This window comes from Cricetulus griseus, chromosome 8 (genome assembly GCF_003668045.3).
Source record: "Cricetulus griseus strain 17A/GY chromosome 8, alternate assembly CriGri-PICRH-1.0, whole genome shotgun sequence".
NCBI classification, from domain to species: Eukaryota; Metazoa; Chordata; class Mammalia; order Rodentia; family Cricetidae; genus Cricetulus; species Cricetulus griseus.
The window spans coordinates 81416662-81436458 of NC_048601.1; the positions used below are offsets into that span (position 1 = coordinate 81416662).

The window sequence follows — 19797 nt, forward strand, 5'->3', positions numbered from 1 at the left end:
AAATTCTTCTTTTTCTTTCAGGAGGAAGGGAGAATAAATCTATTTTGATAATGGTTTTGTTAGGGAAAGTATGCCTTAGATTTTATTAAACAATGTGACTTTATTCCAGACAAGTTCCATAAGGCTGACTTAAAGTACTATTCTTACATTAGACACATTAAAGATTACACAGAACCCAGAACAGTAAGAAAACGATTCTATACAAACAATATGGATACATAAGGGAGGTGTGACATTCATTCATTTACTGGGATTATCAGAGCGTTGAAGGACGTTTGTAGATTCCCTTCCTTCCTAAGGAGGTACTTCACAATCCCATTCATGCCAGTGCACCGAAGTTTCTCATGGAGGAGTGCCAGCTGAGCCCAGTCCCTGGGACACCAGAGCAGACAAAGCAGAGGCTACAGCAGGAATTGTGCAGGCAGCCGGGGCTGTGGCTACCAAGCTTCCCGGACAGTCAACACAAAGAGTAAAGCCTGCAACTTTTGTCACTATCTGTCCTTTGCTTAACTTCAGCTGCTATCAAGTGGAAAAATGACAGCCGATGTGGGTGCCAGCAGTGGTGGCAAAATGTGTTGCTCTGCTCTGTGATTCTGACTGCAATGTGGGTCCTATTTTAAGGGGTAAAAATTGCTGACTCTCTAATGCTACTTTGGACACACAGTGTGGGGTAGGTGGTAATAACTAAAGATTGAACTGTGTGACAGCTGGCTAGAACATCTCCCAATAACATGACTATCAGAATAGTAATATCAGTGGGGAAAGGGCAGAGAAGCCATTTAATTCCACCTGTTACTACCTGAAGTCCTTTGAGCCTTGCTCTGTTTGCAAAAATGTAACATATTGATTCCAGTGCCTACTTGATATCAGAGTTCTGACACAGCAGCAATCTTTGGCCTTTTAGAATCCATAAACCACAGGCAACTTCACCTAATTCTTAGATTTTCAGATGGGTCGGGCAAATGAAAAGACAGCTCAGTCAGGCAGCAGTGGACAAAATGGCTGTGTCTAAAGTGTGGTCTGAAGAAGGAATCAGCAAAGGAATTCAGAGGGACAGGGAGTGTGTGAACAAAGGAGAAGTGATGGTGAAAAAGAGGACAGGGAGTACACACATGGCCTCCTTGACACTGTTAGATTATCAGAACTCAGGAAGAGTTCTGATAGCTAGCAAGGGTTACATTGTGAGAGCTTGTCTCAACAACCACAAAGAAAGAAAGAAAGAAAGAAAGAAAGAAAGAAAGAAAGAAAGAAAGAAAGAAAGAAAGAAAGAAAGAGTAAAACAACTAGGAAAACTGCCACAGTCCATGACTCCAGTTCTCAAATGGGCCCATTTGGGAAATGTCTGGAGATATTTTATCTGTCTTCTTGGAGGTTACTGGTATTCATGGAGGAACCGTCAAAGATTTTATTAAACATGCCGTAGCCAGGTGTGGTTGTGCTCCCCCATAATTTCAGCATTCAAAAGGCTGATGCAGGAGGAATCAAAACCATCTATGCTACCTCAGGCAACACAGACCAAAGAAAGGCCCCATAATGCATAAGCCATGTCCTCCAAGAGGAATTACCCAAGAGAAAAGATCATGTCAAATTTGACAAAAGAAAGAAAGTCATCCACTACAGCTGAGAAACTCCAGGGCACTGAAAACCTGTTCAGATGCAAAACAAAGGGGATGCAGTCCTGGCAGCAGGAGACACAGAAACAGGACCCTAGTTTGTTTTCTTCGTGGATGATGGTGCAGTAAGCAGTGATGAGAGATAAAGAAACTAAAAGGGAAACAAAAGAACTGATGGAGAATGGTCCCCTGTCCTGATGCAGATTATGACTAGTGGAAAGATTTCTTTGGAAAGCAAATGTTCCTAAGGTCCAGGAAAATGAAGGGTGATGGCCAGAGTTCATTGCAGTGAAGGAAAGTTTTCATGAACAGATCACATGGTGTAAACCGTGCAATGCTCATGCTTGCTACCCAAGCTGAGCTGCTCAAGACCCACCTGACCTGTTACAGGGCGAAAGCATGCAGTCTCCCTGCAGTGTAAAAAGGCCCGATGCCCTGGCATGGGTTCCCTACCAGCATTCTATGGCAAAATTCCTCATAGACAAACTAGCTTGTGTCTCTAAGAAACTATACATGTTGAGGAGGTTGCCTTCACCCTCAGAATCCCACTTGCCTCTCCCTCCCCAGTGCTGGGATAGAAGGTTCATGACTCTATACCTGACTTGAGCTAATTGTTATTGTGAGAGTATATCAAATTGTCTAGAACAGTTTGTAAAAATGTTTACTTAGATGAATACTAAGACTACTAGTGAAAAGCTGGAGTCTGTAATATGCCCCCCAAAAAAATGCCACTGAGAAGACCTCTGCTGTATGAAGGAGGTAACTGCACACATGCTGCAACCCAAGCTTAATTCCACAGCCTATTCTATGTCATGGGAGTATGAGGACAGGCCCATGCCTCTTAACACCTAAACAGAGCTTACTGATGGCCCTCTCTTAGTCTAACAGTTTCTTCTGTTTTTAACTAAAATGTAAGCTAATATTGAACAGTACTGAGAACAACTGGCTAAAGCAGTTGTGCACACCTTTAATTCCAGTACTGGGGAGGCAGAGGCAGGTGAAACGCTTGAGTTTGAAGCCAGCTTGGTCAGCATTAAGAGTTCCAGGCTAGCAAGGGTTACATAGTGAGAGCTTGTCTCAACAACCACAAAGAAAGAAAGAAAGAAAGAAAGAAAGAAGAAAGAAAGAAAGAGGAGGGGGGGAGGGGAGGGAGGGAGGGAGGGAGGGAGGGAGGGAGGGAGGGAGGAGGGAGGGAGGAGGGAGGGGGACGGAGGGAGGGAGGGAGGGAGGAGCAAACAGACACATACACAAGAAAGACAGAGACAGAGAGGAAAGACAGACACAAACAGAGAGACAGACAGAGAGCAAGAACAACTGAACTGGCTACATACAGAAAGTATAAAATTATATTGGACTAGCTGAGGGGACCCTTGCAGTAGGATCAGGATACATTAGCTAGCTTGCAGGGGCACACTCCCTATGATGGGATGCCATGCTCAGCCTTAATGTATGGGAGAGGGGCCTGGCTCTGCCCCAACCTATTGTACCAGACAATGTTGATTCCTCATGGGAGTCCTTATGCATGAGGAGGAATGGACTTAGGTGGGCTGGGGCGGGGGGGGGAGGAAATGGGGGGATGGGAAGAGGTGTGGGATGGAGAACTGTGGTTGGAATGTGAAATAAAGTTTTTTAAAAAGTAAAAAAAGCAAAGTATAATTCTGAAGTTAGTTGAGAATACATACAATAAAAAGTCTTTTTTTAAAGCTGAAATCTAGGCACTTGTGTTGTTTCAGGATGGATGTCAGAAGCTATAAGAGAAGAGGCCAAAGCAGTCTGATACCAGAGTGAAAGCGTCCCTGGATTAATGTAAAAATAGCAAAGTGACAACAATCCAAACAGACCATTACACTGGTAGATTGAAACTGTTCATGCATGATTCATCTGTCAATCACAGCTCCTGACCTGACATGGAAAATATGGTGATTCATGAGTTAATCATAAATAATTTCTCCAATTTTAAAATTACATACAAATATATATACATATATATTAAATATTTTGCTTTTTCTAAATTTGAGGATGCTTTATGTTAGATTTTGTTGTTTGGCAGTAATATAATGATAGTCCTAAGTCAGAATTCACCTTTCATGTTAAAGTTAATGTGTTGTATTGGAATTTCAAGCAATAAAAATGTGGTAAGAAAAATATCTTTTTCATTGATAAAAGAAAATGTAAAACCTTCAGATTTCAGTGAATAAGTTTCAAGAATTTAATGTTATTTTTAAGCAGCATAAATTCTGCTTTACCAAATGTGGATCTATTCATATAGTTAGAAATTTGTAACAGATTGGGAATCAATTGACCCTGAAACTCACATGTTATGAAACTGTGTCAGCCAAAGAGGCAACTACACAAGACATATAGCAGTTTTGATCTTGGAGCAAGGAAGAAACAAATGTGACCAATTAAAAGTAAAATCATAGGACTGGAGAGAAAGCTCAGAAGTTAAGCACACTAGCTGTTCTTGCAGAGGACCTGGGTTGGTTCCCAGCAGCCACATGGCAGCTGACAACCATTTGTAACATCAGGGGATCTGACACCCTGTTTTGGCTTCTATGGACACCAGGCACACACGTGATACACATACATACAAACAGGCAAAACACATTCCTACCCATAAACAAAAAAAAACACATATTTAAACATAAAAGCATAGCAGTGAGAGTAAAAAGCAAGCAGCCTTAGTCTTCTAATTGTCTCCATTTAAAGGATAGAACACTTTTGAAGATGTCCTGCAGCACTCCAGACCATTGTCTAAGTACAGTTTATTCCCTAAGATGACTCACATTAAAGTTAAATGGCCACTATATGTGATGACAGGTGGGACTGAGTGGGAACGTGAGGTGATAAGTGTTCTGCTGGCATGAATGGATTAACAGACAAAAGTTTTTTCTTGGCATTGGGTCTGTCTTAGATGCAGTTTGGAAAGTTCTTTCATACAATCGCTGTCTCTTCCCATGTGATGCTCTTGGGACTCTGCCAGCAAGAAGGCCATGGACCAGTTGAAGACATCATCCATGGACCAGAGCCACGCCCAAAGTTTATCTCTGTCCTTTATGATTTATGGAGTCTCCTGTGTTCTGTAATTAATATAAAAAACTGGACTGATGCAATAGAATATGAGACAAGGTTATTTTCTTTGTCTTCACTATGGCCTTTAATATTCCTTTAATGACAGAGAAAAACAGAAATACATATAGCTCTTAATAAGCTTTTAATAGGTACTGGTTAACACTGTGGTTGCTAACCTTTCAGAAGAATCCCTGAGGGAATGAACTGGCAGCTGGGCACATCCTTCTGTGAAGTGCATGACCAAGCCAGGACAGCTCAGGCTCTGCAGATCTCTTACTCAAACTGACCTTCCCACCATTTAACAGGAAGTGAGTTGTCATCTGGAAGAACTACAACTAATGGAGGCAGCTTCTAAATGAAAACGGCTCATTTCTCACAGCTAATCAAAACGAAAGGCTTGTGGAGGAGGTTTACACAGAAACCTGCAGGTGAGCCCCCATCTCCTACCAGCACGTGACTCAGAACACACATTCTAAGCTACCTGCTTAGGAAGGAAGAACCAGAGAAGGCTGGCCCTCCCCTGTGCTTCTTGGGTGTTGTGTTGTTGTGACCCTGGATTACAGCTGCTTCTTTCTTGCGAGTGTATTTGTGTTAGTGGCCACACCCCTCTGGGTGTGTCTTCAGGTGCTGACAAACCCAAAAGAGGGACGTGTCAGGCAGGGGCTTGCTCTTTCTTGGTCACAGATGGGATCAGAAGGGCAGAGAAAGGCTGCAGAGGTTCTTTAATATTATCTGTGTAAGTTGTTCCCCAATAAAACACCCACTTATCATTTACTTTGGGTCTACTGAACTCATTATCACCCGCCTTCACTGGAGTGTGAGCATGACCCTGGAAGTCTCCTGAAAGCCCACAATCTCACGTGAATGGCTCTGGCAGAATAAGTTATAATTCTGTGGCCTTCCTGATTGAGCTTGCCCATCAACCACAGGCCTCACCTAACGGTGCAGTGTAGAGAGTTGAGCATGTGTGTAATAGTTTACATGCCAAAATGCGCATGTGTACACCAGATCCCATCCTTTCGACTACTGAGCAGCCTACTCAAAAGCTGTGCCTTGAGCCCATTAGCATTATTAGAAAGGCATTTCTCCATCACACATCATATTGGTCATGCTAGAACCACCTAAAATATCGCAATTCATCATTTTGTCGTATATTAAAAGATTTATCAAGCATATTTTAAAATGATTGACAAATAATACTATGATTGAAGGATACAATGAAATCATAAAGTAATTTCTGGTAAGTCACCTCTAAAACTTTAAAAGCACTGGCATTTATTTCAACAAATATTATCTGCAAATCCAGCTAAGTCATAGTAACTTTACCAGATTCCTGCTCTAAACTTAGTGTTCCAACAGAAAACGGTGTTATCCTGCCATCTAGTGGCTGTTTTCTAACATTGCAGAGACACATGTTGAAGACCTATGAATACAGGGAACAATTTTTTTTTTCTTTAACATAATCTCTTTATTGATTCTTGGGGAATTTCACACTATAAACCCTAAGTCCACTCACCTCTCAGTCACCTCATATCCTTCCCTCACCTCTTCAGTATCCCCCAAAAGAAAACTAAAAAAAAAAATTAAAACGAAGAAAACAAACAAAACCAAGAATAAAACAAAGCAAAGAAAGCCTCTTTGCTTCTGCATTTTTCCCACCTCTCCAACACCTCTTTATTCATCCGGGTGGCATTGAAAGAAGTGTGTCACATAGTATACCCTTTTGTCCAATCAGCCTTACTAGCAAGTATGTATCGCAACCAGTCACTGGTCTGTTTCAAGTCCTCGGTTTCTGGTACACCATAGTCACTGAATCCTCACTGAAACTCCTCTGGGATATTGAGACTGAGTCATGGAGATCCTGTGGGTATTGTTCCATAGGACCAGTCCCTTCACTAGCTCCAGCAGGTCCTATATGGGGTAGATGTTAGGATGGGCCAACCCAACACTGACTGTGGGCCTGGGAAGTAGGAAGTAGCTGAGTTGGCCAGACCAGGCCACTGGGGACCAGCAGCCTCAGGTGAGGGAAAGAAGCCAGCTCCCCTTTGCCCAGGCTATCTGGTAAGTTCTCCTTCACATGTGGTGAGGGGTAGGGCCATCTCCAGCTCTCTTGCTGCAGTGTCCAGTGAGAGGCAGAGCCAGCTTTCCCAGGGCCGGCAAAGGGTATGGCCAACTCAGCATGGCCCTCTGATCTCATCATGCATGGTTCCTATGGCCCTCCGAGGTGACACATGCCACAGACATCAACACAGACCCCAGCTGCAGCTGGACCATGGACCCAGACATGGACCTCAGCATCAGTTCGGGTCCAGATGACATTCTGGTTATGGGTGGAAGCACTGGCCACTCAGATCAGGGTGACACTGGGGTGGCATGGCTTCAGGACACAAAGCCACAGGTTGTGGCCCCAAACCTAGGCTTCCTTGTGCCCTCTGGTGGCAACATGGGCCACGACTTCAACCCCAGCCCTTATATTTTAAACTTCTAGATCTAACACATGGATAGGAGACAGTGGTTTGCTGACATGATGGGAAACTTTACTTAGAGTAAGCATGGGCAGAATAAAATTGTAGGATTAAATATTTCAAACTCTGAAGTTGACTGGATTGAAAATGATCTACTAACTACTGCTCCTTTAAGAAATAATACAGTTTTCCAAGAGGGAAATGTTTTGTAACAATTAGCCTCAATCTGGAACACTGAATTTGTTGAAAAGCATCTTAATCATGATCGCTTGTTTAAAAGTTCACATGCAAAAAGGATGCTGTATTTTTAACACACAAGAGAGAAAGAGAAGTGTTGCCTTCCCGTGTGTTTGCACTTAGTTTCCTGCATGTGCATGATCCAATGCAAATATACAAGGTGAGTTTCGGTCCAGTGGTACCAGGAGTCCTGCCACCATCTGTTGTTCTGTAGTTTCTGATTGCCCCAGGATTAAGGAAACATTCATCACTGAGCAGTGACTACAACTTCCATCATCACACTCAAAGATTTCCCTCCAACCCTGTTATCTTAGAAGCTAAGCTTACCAAAAGTGCCATAAGCACACCCCACACAAGCCCTTGGCCTACAAGCAAGCTCAGTGCCTGCTCTAAGAACATGTTCATGCTTCAAGTGGGAAATCAGCCGTGTCCCCCCACAGCCCCTGCACCTTGTTCAGCCTGAGAGAGAAGAACAAGAGAGAAGCCACTGGAGACCATAAGGCGACAACAACACAAGTGTACCAAGCAGAGTGGTCACAGAGAGTGGAGACGAGTATAAAATGTAACTTCTAAGGTGGCTCCACGGTCAGAATTTCTATCGTGGGATCTTGCTTTAAAACAGAAATTAAACCATTTCCCCCCCCAAACAAGGGAGGGTTGCTGCTTCGTGACACACTGTTGTCTGTCCCACCCCCGCCCCCGAGACTCTCAAGTGAAAAATTTAGCCTCTCTGATTGGAACCCAATTTTCCATTCACTCTGTGTTCACTCTGCAAGAGGAGTGAGCAGCCTCGCGCTCAGGGCATTAGTCATTATCTGCAGATGGATGCACAGACTCACCAGACTGTTCATTTTGGAGGATGAGGACCCAGCTCTGTGCTTCCTTAAGCTGCTGGCTTCGGCATGCCCATCCTTTGGCTTTAAGACCATTCTGCCGCTCCCCGCTGTCCCTTCAGACGAGGACCGCAGCCGCCGCTCTATGTATCTTCCTTCATGATATGGACTCAGGCTACTGGCAAGAACTTTTCCAAGGCAAATAAAGAAAAATGAGCATCAATACTTACATGGAGTTTTTAGTTAATGTAGCATTTTAAGATTATGAAAAATCTTAGAATGATTCAAAGGTTCTCTACCTCGGGAAAATTTCTGCGCTTACAGTCACAGTTGGCTTCATCCCTTCTGAAGACTAACAGCAGTCACATAAGCAAATCTGTCTTGTATCATACTGGCCATTCCATCACTCAGGCATTTGCTAGGTCAAGGCCAGCATGGGTTTCGTGGGGAGTTAGGGTCAGCCTGTCCTATACCAGATGTGCTCACAAGAAACTTATGTATTTAGACTACAAAACTGTTGTGTTCTAAGGGGACCAGCTCAACAGCTGTCTTAATGATTTTTGATATGATAATATGTCATTTGATTTATTTTTAACTTTATTTGATATTTTATATCATTCATATAATATAGTGTAAGACTCTGAACTTTACACCATGCTAACCTCCTCACTGCTACACAGTGGCTTGTTTCCCAGTCTGCAAAATCTGAAGCACAAAAAGCCAAACAGAGCTTGTGCCCATCAATCATCTGCTCTGGGACACGGGAAGAGTATACATCTTCCCTGCCCACAGTCCACTTGCTTAAGAAAGAGTTAACAATTAGAAGAACAAGTGAGACCATTTTCATTTATCACTTACAAAGACCACACATTATCTCTGGATACCTAAGCACCATTTTCAACATTGAGACAGTTATTGCTAGCAGCCATGTTAATGACACAGAGAAAATACTAAAATAGAGCATGGGAAAGAGGCAAGTGAGTGGGGAGACACTCAACAGTTCCTTTGAGTATTTTCTGGAAACCAAAGTGAAATAATTCACACACACACACTCTTTATACACACTCATGCAACGACCAAGGTAAAAGCATTTAAAATTTAAAGCTACATAGTTATGTTGAGGTAGGTTTTGAACTTGGCAGGCTTTCTAACTCAAAGGACTATACTTTTATTTTGACAGACAGAATTTATTTATATCAAAATATAGATCCTAGTTAATAGAGCTTTGTTAACACAGGAAACAGAGCTGAGTGTTGGTGTCGCACACCTTTAATCCCAGCACTCAGGAGGTAGAGGCAGGTGGATCTCTGTGAGTTTGAAACCAGCCTGGTCTACAAGAGCTAGTTCCAGGACAGCCTCCAAAGCCTCAGAGAAACCCTATCTCGGGGGGGGGGGGTGGTGGGGGCACAGGAAACAGAATTGAAATTGCACAATTTCCTTTATGAAAAAAATTGACTGAAATGCCTCCATTTCATTAAGTAGCAAGTAGCAACACTATGACAGTCATATTCCAAGTAGAGTTGCCTTCCTTCCACTTTCTTCTCAGGTCAGAATAACATAAATAATACAGCTAAGAAAAATGAGTATCACAGACTTACATCTCCATCACAACAAGTTTAAAATCAATCAAAGCAAACATTTAACAGTAATTATAAATTCAAAGGTGCCCCCACTCAAGATATGGAGTAAAAATAATTGATCAAATAATAAGGAAAATTAATTTACATCATTTTTGCACGTGGAAAGTCTGCATACCTTTGGCAGCACTTGCGTCATATCCATAGGATGTTTTGTTAAAAACATGGTGATCCCCCGATGAAGGGATTACCCTTGAATCCGAAACAGGGTGGACCCCTTTAATTCGTTCAGCCAGCGCCTTGTGCTGGTCATAGGAGCCCAGTGTCCTGGGCGAGCTGGTCCTTGGCATTGGTTCAGAAGCAGGTTTCTCTTCTGTTTGATGACCAGCTGGAAGGTGGGTCTCTGGGTCACTCACATTCCTAACAAGGGGCCCAGTGCTTTGCATCAAAGCTGCCCCCTGGTTTGCAGCAGAGGTCTCTGGTAAAGAATGCAATTCGTTGCCATACCGGCCATCTAACCTGTACCTCCCAGGAGACATCATCATACAGGGCACAGTCCCCACAAATTCCATTGCTGTCTTTGTGACAGCTGTGAGACCAGGGGTGGGCTGAGAGGTAGCATCATTGTGACCAAAGTTGTCGCAGTGCGATGCCATGCTTCCACTTTTAGGAAAGGCATCTGCTTCAGACAAAGAGTCTTCAGTCAAGGCCAAGAATTCTGAAGGGGTCTGAGCTGTGGTCAGGTCTGTGGAAAGCATAGGGGACTGTAAGGAACTTCCTGCGTGCTCTGTTCCATCTGCGGAGCAAGAAGGGGAAGGTCTTCCTAAGGCCGGTTCTCGCTCCTGGTACTGTGAGATCGCCAGGGAGAACTCAGGCTGCTGTACCAATGACTTGGATTGGCTCTGTGGAACCGACTTAGAAAATTTGGAATGAGATGAAAAGGATTTGGGGAGAAGCTTCTTTGTTGACTGTTTAAGAGAACGGCGAGTTTGTTCTTCTGTGAATCCAGAATCGTCCCCTTCACTTCTGCCAGAACTTAGACAATTTATAAAGACGTTCTTATTGGTGGAAGGTTCCTTTTCCCTTTCAAAATCTTCCGTCAGAGATCTTGTTATCTTCTTGCTTCGCGAACTACTAAAACCCACAGAATGTCTTCCCCTGGTTTTGACTTGTTCCTCCAAACTTAGTTTCTGCATATTGCTGTGACTGGGTTGAGCACCATTGGAAATACTAAGGTTCTGGTCGGTGGGTTCTGGCTTAGGTTCACTCCCCTTCTTGTGGTGGAAGCTGATGGAGGGAGCTCGGAATATGCTCCTGCGTTTCCCCATGCTCCCTGAGCTGGAGTTAGTGCTGGAAGGAGAGGAGCTGTGGACACCAGCTGTGTTACTCGAAGAGGGTGAAGACGGGAGAGAGTCATGTCTTCTGCTAATACTTTTCCTGAATATTGGCAACCGGGAGACCAGGGTACATCGTCTTGATCCTGAGTCCCCCATTGGAACCCTGAGGCTTACACTGCGATAGCCAATTTAGCAGCCTGGGAAAAGATAAAACAAAGAAAGCAAGTCAATAAAATTCAATCTTGACCAGGACCCAGTAAACAGAGTAGTTTTTCAAGACAAAGAATGAAAATTTGTTTTTACTACAATAATAGTATGCCAAAATCGGGATTTAAGAAAATAGAAAAAAAAATCATCCACAAACTTGTATCAAAATCTTACTATAAATCAAAAATTTCAAGATTACCACAAATACTTAGTCTATTAAAAAGAATTCTGGGTTGGAAAACACAAAATAATAATAATTATTTAAGACCTGGCCAGTCTTCTGTTAAATTCTGGTACATTATTAAATATTAACTTTTTATATTTAGACACAGCCATGCTTCATAGCATGTGGCTTAATGGGTAATCTAGGCACCTTAACAGAAACACAGAGCAGACAGTGGCAAGCCAGGCACTAATATCTGCACTCATGAAAAACCAATTGGAGCATATTCTTATGGATGGTTTCTGACACAGGAAGCTTAGGGATAATCAGACTACTGACTAAAGATATATAGAGAGTTACACATGAAGGAAGTAGACCATGGGCTAACGGAAAGACCTGATGCAAAGCTCAGAGTGTTGGTAATCTCGAGAGTACCATCGAGTCATTCCGAAACCCAGGACCCTTATAGCCATATTTATGTTGGTGCACCTGGGTGCCAGTGGTGAAGAAGATAGAGGAGGGAATGGAAAGGTGGCTGCTACAATCCTTTTTGATGCACAAAGGATTTCTTGGAGATGATCTCTTTTCGTTAAAACTCTGCAAGTAGGTATTTTATGGCACGAAGAAAGGTAACAATAATGTCACCAGCTAATGAAGCAAACGAGAATAAGAACCAAGCTTTCTCTACCCCAAGGCTAGCTTATGGTCCTTACTGCATACAAAATATTCGGCATTCTCTGGAGTGAAAGCAAAGAGCTGCTGGCATGCACCCACTGCCGAGATTGTTAGTCTTATTTCAACTTATACATTCAGACTTCCTGTTCTGGAATTGCTGTTTAACACAGACTTTCATGAGATAGCACAGTTGCCTCCTGTTTTGGTTTGATAAAAGATCTCACTAATTATTATATTTCTGATTGCCTTGTCTTGTAGTGCTGGGCTGGAACCCTGATGAGCTTAATATATACACGTAAGCATTCTTTCTCCATCTGCTCTTGATGGCAGCATGGCTAAGAGTAGCTCCTTCAAGTTCCTACTTTGACTTCCCAATAATGATGAATTTGTGCACTAAAAGTAAACCCGTTTTCCACTAAGTTGTTTCTTTCTTCATTCCTGCCTTCCTTCCTCCCTTTCTTTCTGTCCAAAATGAAGGTAAAATGTTTAGAAAGTGTGGGGATTTGTTTCTTTTTCATGTGTCCTTTATTTCTTGTTTAGTCCTCCCCATCCTGTTCTCTACTACCCCACATGAATGCTTAAACCTTTGTCCCTAATTTTCCCCTTTCTACCTTCCATGTGTTCTAATATCAACTTCCCCTTTAAAGCCTCTTCTCCTCCCATATCATGGGCACTTTCTAGCTTCTTGACTTCTATGGACACTCCATACTAAACATGTGAATCTAAATCTTCAATACTAGGATACACATACACAGGGAACATGCAGCATTTGTCTTTCTGGGCCTGGGTTATCACACTCAGTATTGTTCAATCCCATCCATTTTCCTGCAAATCTCATAATGACATTTTTCTTTACAGCTGAATGAAATTCCATTTTGCATTTATACAACATTTTCATGGTACAGAGGATGCTGCCACTGCTATTGGTTGCCCACCACAACTAGATGGTATGACCCTATTGCTGAAGACAACACAGACTTTGGTTTCCGGAAGTAAAGAAATCAAACAGGAACTGACCTGGAAATTTCCTCCCTGCTGGCTGCCAAAAGGTACAGTGCATGCCACTTGGGGGCGGGGCAAACAATGTTCTTACCCTGTTGTAGACCCAAGATGCTACAACACTGGCCAGTCTGGCAAGATGTGATTACTGGTTCAATAGCAACATGCATGTTATAGAAATAACTAGCCACTTTCTGATTGGATTTGAGGCCTGCTACATAGGGGGTAACTCAAGGCTGGTTCAGTCAATCTGGTCAGAAACACATAGCTAAGAGATCATGGGCCCTAAAATAGAACTGCTCAGTTTTGCTAAATAAGTAACATAATTGCTGCCAAAATATTATCATTATTGACACATACTTCTCAAGGTATTTCTTGGAATTTTCTCTAGCTTTTCATGTTTGAATCAGCACTCAACTGAAAGAGTAACTCAGTTCTAGGTCTCTTACCAAGAATCCAAAAGATTTATGTGTGGAAACTCTTCCAGAAAATCTTTTATAGTAAGTAACCTTCCCTTAAGTACTTAATGCAAATAGTGAGACCTCCCCCAGGCAAGTGTGGAGCACACAGGCTACTCATGTTGGTTCATGAAGGTGAACTCTGTCCTTGAGTATATATACAATCTATTAAAAATAAAAGATTCTTTAAACTTCACTCTATTGTACATTAAGTTTTGTTTCCAGCTGGAAGGAATAAATGGCTGAAAGATAAAGTACCTGCAGCTCAGATTTCCCACAGACCTTGAAAAGCTCTGTGGGGCCTGGCAGCTGTCTAAACCTTCAGATCCACCCTTTTACTGTACATCACTCTTTTCTGCTCCTACCTTCATCCTTTGAACAGCTGAAACTGCCTGCTTGCTTTGTTACTCCATTAATTATGGAGTACATAAATAGAATGGATTTGCAAGTAGGTAGTTTTGCTTTGAGCACATCAATATTTCAAACACAAATAAACACATCAAGCTGTACACCTTTCAGAAGCTCATCAGAAGTCTTTCAAATTATAAAACATCATGTGTCTAAAACTCGTGTTTATCTAAGACATATGCTTGATAATGACAGAATGCTGGACAAATTGACTAAAACTCGGTCTCATCACTGTTGGAAGGCACTGCTGGCTGGTTGAGATTGCAGTCACTTATGGCCTGGTAGCTTTTCCCAAAAGCTTGGCCACATGGAAACTCCCTCCCTCTGCAGGAAAATTTCCTGCTCTCTACCTGCCCTTATCTGGAGAATGCCCCTGGGCCCTGAGGACTACTGTTCTTATCTGAAAGCTTGAAAGCTGTCTCTAAGCCTGATGACTGGTTTATCTTGAGCTTGACCCTTGGCACAGATTCCTGCTAGAAGGCTCCCTTGATGCACTTATGCTAACTAAGACTTGTGTTAGGAGCCTTCTGATAGGACTGTGACACTTAATGCAAATTAGGGTTTGTCCCCATGCTCCCTAATCCTGTATATCCCTTCTGCTCTGGAATAAAGTCAAGCTGATTCACTGAAGTCTGTCTCCTGGAGAGCTGGATCCGTTGTACCCACAGCCTTCCTAGCCCTGCTCCCCACTTCTGCTCCCTGCACCTTCATGGAAAAATGCAGCCAATGCTCATGAGGAAGATGCAGAGATACACCCTCATAATACACACGAGATATGTTCTCATTCCTCTTCACTATGGTATAATCATGAATGTAACCTTTTAATTATTTAATAATACTTGAATATTTAGTTTTTATACACTTCAAAATAAGAGAAAACTCTTTTCTCCATTCGTATGTGGGAGGCAGCGTAAGTGCCAATGTGCACATGCCATAACATACATGGAGTTCAGAAAACAACTCTGGGGAGTTGATTCCCTCCTTCTAACGTGGGTTCCAGCAACTGAACTCAGGTTGTCAGGCTTTTCTGGGAAGTGCTTTTACATTGAGCCATCTCACAGGCCCTCTTTTCTTAATTTTTATTTAATCTTTCTTAACCAAAAGGTTAGTGAAAACGTATAGTTTGAAGTCTATTGTCCAGGGGCTCCAACTATCATAAGAATTAGATAAAACTTTATCTAATTTAGATAAAACAAACTTATTACATTACATTACATTATTACATTAAAAATATGCCTTTTCACAGATGCAATTGACAATTAAAAAAAAAAAAAAAACTGTGCCCTCCAAGGCAAGCTCTAAGATTCATCAGTAGCAGGAACCAAAACAATGGGAATGATCATTTCACAGAGGCTGGAGAGATGACTGCATAGTTAACACAGTTTACTGCTCTTGGAGAGAAGCCAGGTTCAGTCTCCAGCACCTGTATCAGTACACAGTTACCTGAAGCTCCAGTTCTAAGGGATCTGACATACTTGTCTGCCCTTCAGTACTTTCACACATGTGGTACACACACAGAGAAACCTATACAAATTTATACAAACTAATTAATACAAATAAATAAATTTTTAACAATAAATTACGTCATAGGAACTTCCCTAGTGATGAAGTGACGCCACACAGAAACTCATAGACTTCCTGCTACAGGGAACATATTCAGCCACCAGTGTTGTGATGCTGGGCTACATTCAAACAAATGATACTTGGGGCATTATATGAAACATTATATGAAACTGAGCGATACATGGGGCCTGTAATACACAAGTCGATATGAAAACCGTCACTCATCAAAATCTGTACTTACAAATGCACTTAATGTACAGACTGAATCAATACCTTCACATTTATTACCAACTTCCCCTAAGTTGCATTTTTAATTTAGATTTAAAAACTACTGTCTTTCTCTTAGAAGAACGGTGCTTAGAATGATCTAGCATTTGACACATCATCACAAGCTTTCCTGTAATAAAGCCTCTAATAAAAACTAGGCTGTCGAGAACCCCTGGCAACAGGATTGTTTGCCTTTATACCAAGAAAACTGGGAAAGCACCTAAATCCTCAGGTGGTATATGCCCAGGCAAACTTCGGGATGTTGGTGCTGTGACCGAAATTTCTTATGATATTGACTAGGACAAGAAGCAGAGCCTGTGGTGGCTCCATGTGTGCCAAGTGTATCTGTGACAGGATCAAGCGGGCTTTCCTTATTGAGGAGCAGAACACTGTTGTGAAAGCATTGAAGGCACGAGCACAGGGTCAGAAAGTAAAACAAATATGCAGCTTTTTAAAGTAATAATAAATCCAATGTTTTTCATCCAATGAATTATTCAAATCATTATTTGAGGCTTTTGTGAGGAAAGCAGCAAAGGTTAAATCTGGCCCCAGTCCTATTCTTTCTGAGACACGCTTTCAGAAAATAAGCACATAGAGACAACATGACCACTCTCAAAAGGATGTCTTCTCTACCTGGGAAACCACGGGAGAAGAAAGCCACAGACACAAATCCTCCACAAGTAACAGTTCTCAACTTTGAGTCATGCAAGAATAAATCATATGTAACAATATCGAAGCATGTAGTTTGAAGAAATTTTCCAGCAACCTTATCTAATTATGCTAACTGAACAGGACTGTCTGAGTTACGTTTAGGGCTTTGATGGAAAGACATCTACACTAGACAAGACCTGTTGTTTACACAGCAACATTCTAGGACTTTCATGTCACTTTTCTGTGAATGCACATTAAAAATGCTTCATTTAATCTCTTATGTGAACAGGAAAATAATGGAGGCATTTTTAACATCTAAATCATTACTACAGCACAAACAACAGCCACCTCTGTCAGTAGGATCCGTAAAGATACCAAGGGAAGCATTTCAGGGATGACTCCACCTAGCAATCATATCGCTGAAATTAAGCACTTAATTAATAAATTATTAAGATTGTATATAATTAACCTTGTGAATACATTATGTTATTCTGAAGTAAGATAAGAATAAAAATATTGCCGAGCATTTGTGGTGCCCACCTTTAATCTCAGGGGGCAGAGGCAGGAGGAGCTCTGTGAGTTCGAAGCCAGCCTGGTCTACAGAGCAAATTCCAGGACAGGATCCAAAGCAATACAGAGAAACCCTGTCTCAAAAAAAAAACAAAACAAAACAAAAAATAAAAATAGTATTGCATGCATAAGAAATAGATGCTTCTTAAAATGATTTCGCCACAGGGATAGCTATATAAGCAAAGTCAGACGGCTCCAATTAGACTTGTATAAAACAAGGTGAAAGAAAAGAACAAAATTAACATAATGAGACAGTTACAACAAAAAGGGTGAATACTCTTCAAAGCAATGGTTCTGGTAAGACACTGCAAAACAGAGGAGATTCTTATCTGAATTGATAGGACATATTTAGATACATGTTTAGAAAGATAAGATTCACACCACCATCATCATGATCATAGCTCTTGGTTTTCTTCAAAGACAATAAAAATAGAAGACAAAGAAACAAAAATGAGTTTGGCCAGAGACTGGTGAGTTTTGAAAGCAATAAGAAATTAAAATCCTTGTGTGTCTGTGTGTGTGTGTGTGTGTGTGTGTGTGTGTGTGTGTGTGTGTGTGTGTGTGTGTGAACATGATTCTCAAAAGGTGAAATGACATTTGTTTAGGAATGGCAACGCCCACATAACAAATGCACAGTGTAACAGGAAGGAGGGTAAGGGTAAACAAACCTGAAGTTTGTTTGTTCATTTTACCTGTGCTACTTTATAATATCCTATTATAGAATTTGGTTAGATTTTAAAGTACCTATTAATTAAAGGAAGCCTTAACTGTATTCTAGAGTAGGATTCTTACAAGCAGTAAGGCTTCTTAGGCCAGCAGTTTATTAAGGGATTGCTCTCAGGACACAGAAAAGAAACAATGACAATGCTTGTGGAACAGCCTAGAGACAAGTAAGTACAGACTCCAGAGAACAGTGAGGTGGGCTTCACTATAACCCTGATGCCTGAGGCAGGGGGCTGGTGTTAGTGCCAGTCAGGGACATGTAGCAGACTTTCCCAAAGAATGAGAAAACACAAAGAAGATATTCAATGGGCAAGGAGTTAATATCTGGAATACATAGAGTATTCTATCCAAATCAATAAGAGAAACATCTTAAATGAGAAATACAAGAGCAAGGACTATGAACATTTCTCAGGAAAGAACAAATGAATTAAAAATGAAAATAAGATAATCAGACTCATTAGTGATTGACAAATGCAGGAAGAGAACTCCAGTAAGACATTGAAGAGCAGAAAACACAAGGAGAAAAGATGATAGTCAGAGTCCAGGAAATGGTGGAGTGCCCACTGGGCAAGCACAGGACCTGTAGTCATCACCAGGAACCATGTAAACATTCACAAGGAGACCTGCATGTGTAAACCTAATGGAGGGAGTCAGAATCTCACATCCCTGTGGCTCACTGTCCAGCGATCTAGTCAGCTGTCGGCCTCAGGTTCAGTTAGATACCCTGTCCAATAGGAAGTGATCAAGGAAGACAAGTAATGTCAGCCTTTAGCCTCCCCATGTGCAATGCATATAATCAAACATGCACTAAACACACATGCAAGCAAAAAAATTAATATGCAAATAGAGGAATATGAACCAGAGGAGAGTCATAGAGCATCTTAGATCACCAATGAACTCCTGAAAGATACTCAACTCATTGTTTATCAAGAAAGATCCCAAAGTAATAGCTTCTAATCTCAGTATCCTGAAGGTTGACAATGTCAGGTTTGGGACTTCAGTATTTGAGACTTCAGAAGTAAGTGCCATCAGAACAGCTTCCTCCTGCAACAGATGGGAGCAAATAGAGATCCACAGCCAGACATTTTGCAGAGAGAAAGATTTTGGAACACACCAGTCTAAATGAGATGTCTCCATCAAATAAATCCCTTCCCTCAGACATCAGGAAATTCCATGGAAGAAGGAATGGGGGAGACAGAGAGGAGGGAGGACACCAGGAGAGCAAGGCCTTCTAAAACAACAGAGCCATATGAACTCAGAGACTGAAGCAGCAATCACAGGGCCTGCACACCTCTCTACCACACCCCTGCTCATACACCATAGCTTTCAGTTTCGTACTGTTATGGACGTCTTGCGTGTGAGCACGGTGGGCCTCTGATTCTTGAGCCTTCTCTTGGGACTCGTATTTTTCAGTTAGCTTGTCTTGTCCAACTTTGATATGATAGTTTTTGCTTCATCTTATTGTTTCTTTTTGTGGTCATGTTTGGTTGTTATCCATGAAGACACCTGTTCTTTTCTAATGGGAGACAGAACCAGGGAGTGGATTGGGATGAGAGAGGGAAGGAAGGAACTTGCTGGGATGCAAAGGAAGGGGAAACTGTATTCAGAGCCTATTGCATGAGAAAAGAATCTATGCTTAATAAAAGGGGGTAAAAGAAGGTCACAAGTCACACTACAACACCATTCAGAGATTTACAAAATAAAATATGTGAAATTAAAAACACCCTACAGTTCATAGTTTTGAAAGAATAGCGCAAGCAGTGAGCACAAGGATATTCAAGATACATCCAACAGTGAAAATGGCAAACGGTGCTGATGCCCAGTGGCAGAAGAAGCTCTATACTCAGGATTTATTATAGAAAATAATAAACAAAAACTAAGCATCTGAGTTGAAAACTTGAAGTAACATGGCAAAAGGTTTCCAGACATTGGGTCTTATAATCAAGTTGCTAAACTATATTCTAATATATATGTCAATT

The 19797-nt window shown here is 41.7% G+C and overlaps 1 protein-coding gene and 1 pseudogene across 3 annotated transcripts in view; one reads left to right on the forward strand and one right to left on the reverse strand.

Annotated features, from left to right (window-relative positions):
• Ccser1 (coiled-coil serine rich protein 1) overlaps positions 1-11290 on the reverse strand; it is a 978554-nt gene extending 967264 nt beyond the window's left edge. For all 3 annotated transcript variants that reach the window (XM_035448756.1, XM_035448755.1, XM_035448758.1), the window contains exons 1-2: positions 9976-11290; positions 8227-8408 (exon numbers count right to left, since the gene is read on the reverse strand). In XM_035448756.1, the coding sequence (XP_035304647.1) occupies positions 8227-8408; positions 9976-11290 (1497 nt within the window). The remainder of the gene's footprint in view (positions 1-8226; positions 8409-9975) is intronic.
• Positions 11291-15969: 4679 nt separating this feature from the next.
• Positions 15970-16334, forward strand: LOC100750567 (annotated as a pseudogene).
• The last annotated feature ends 3463 nt before the right edge of the window (positions 16335-19797 follow it).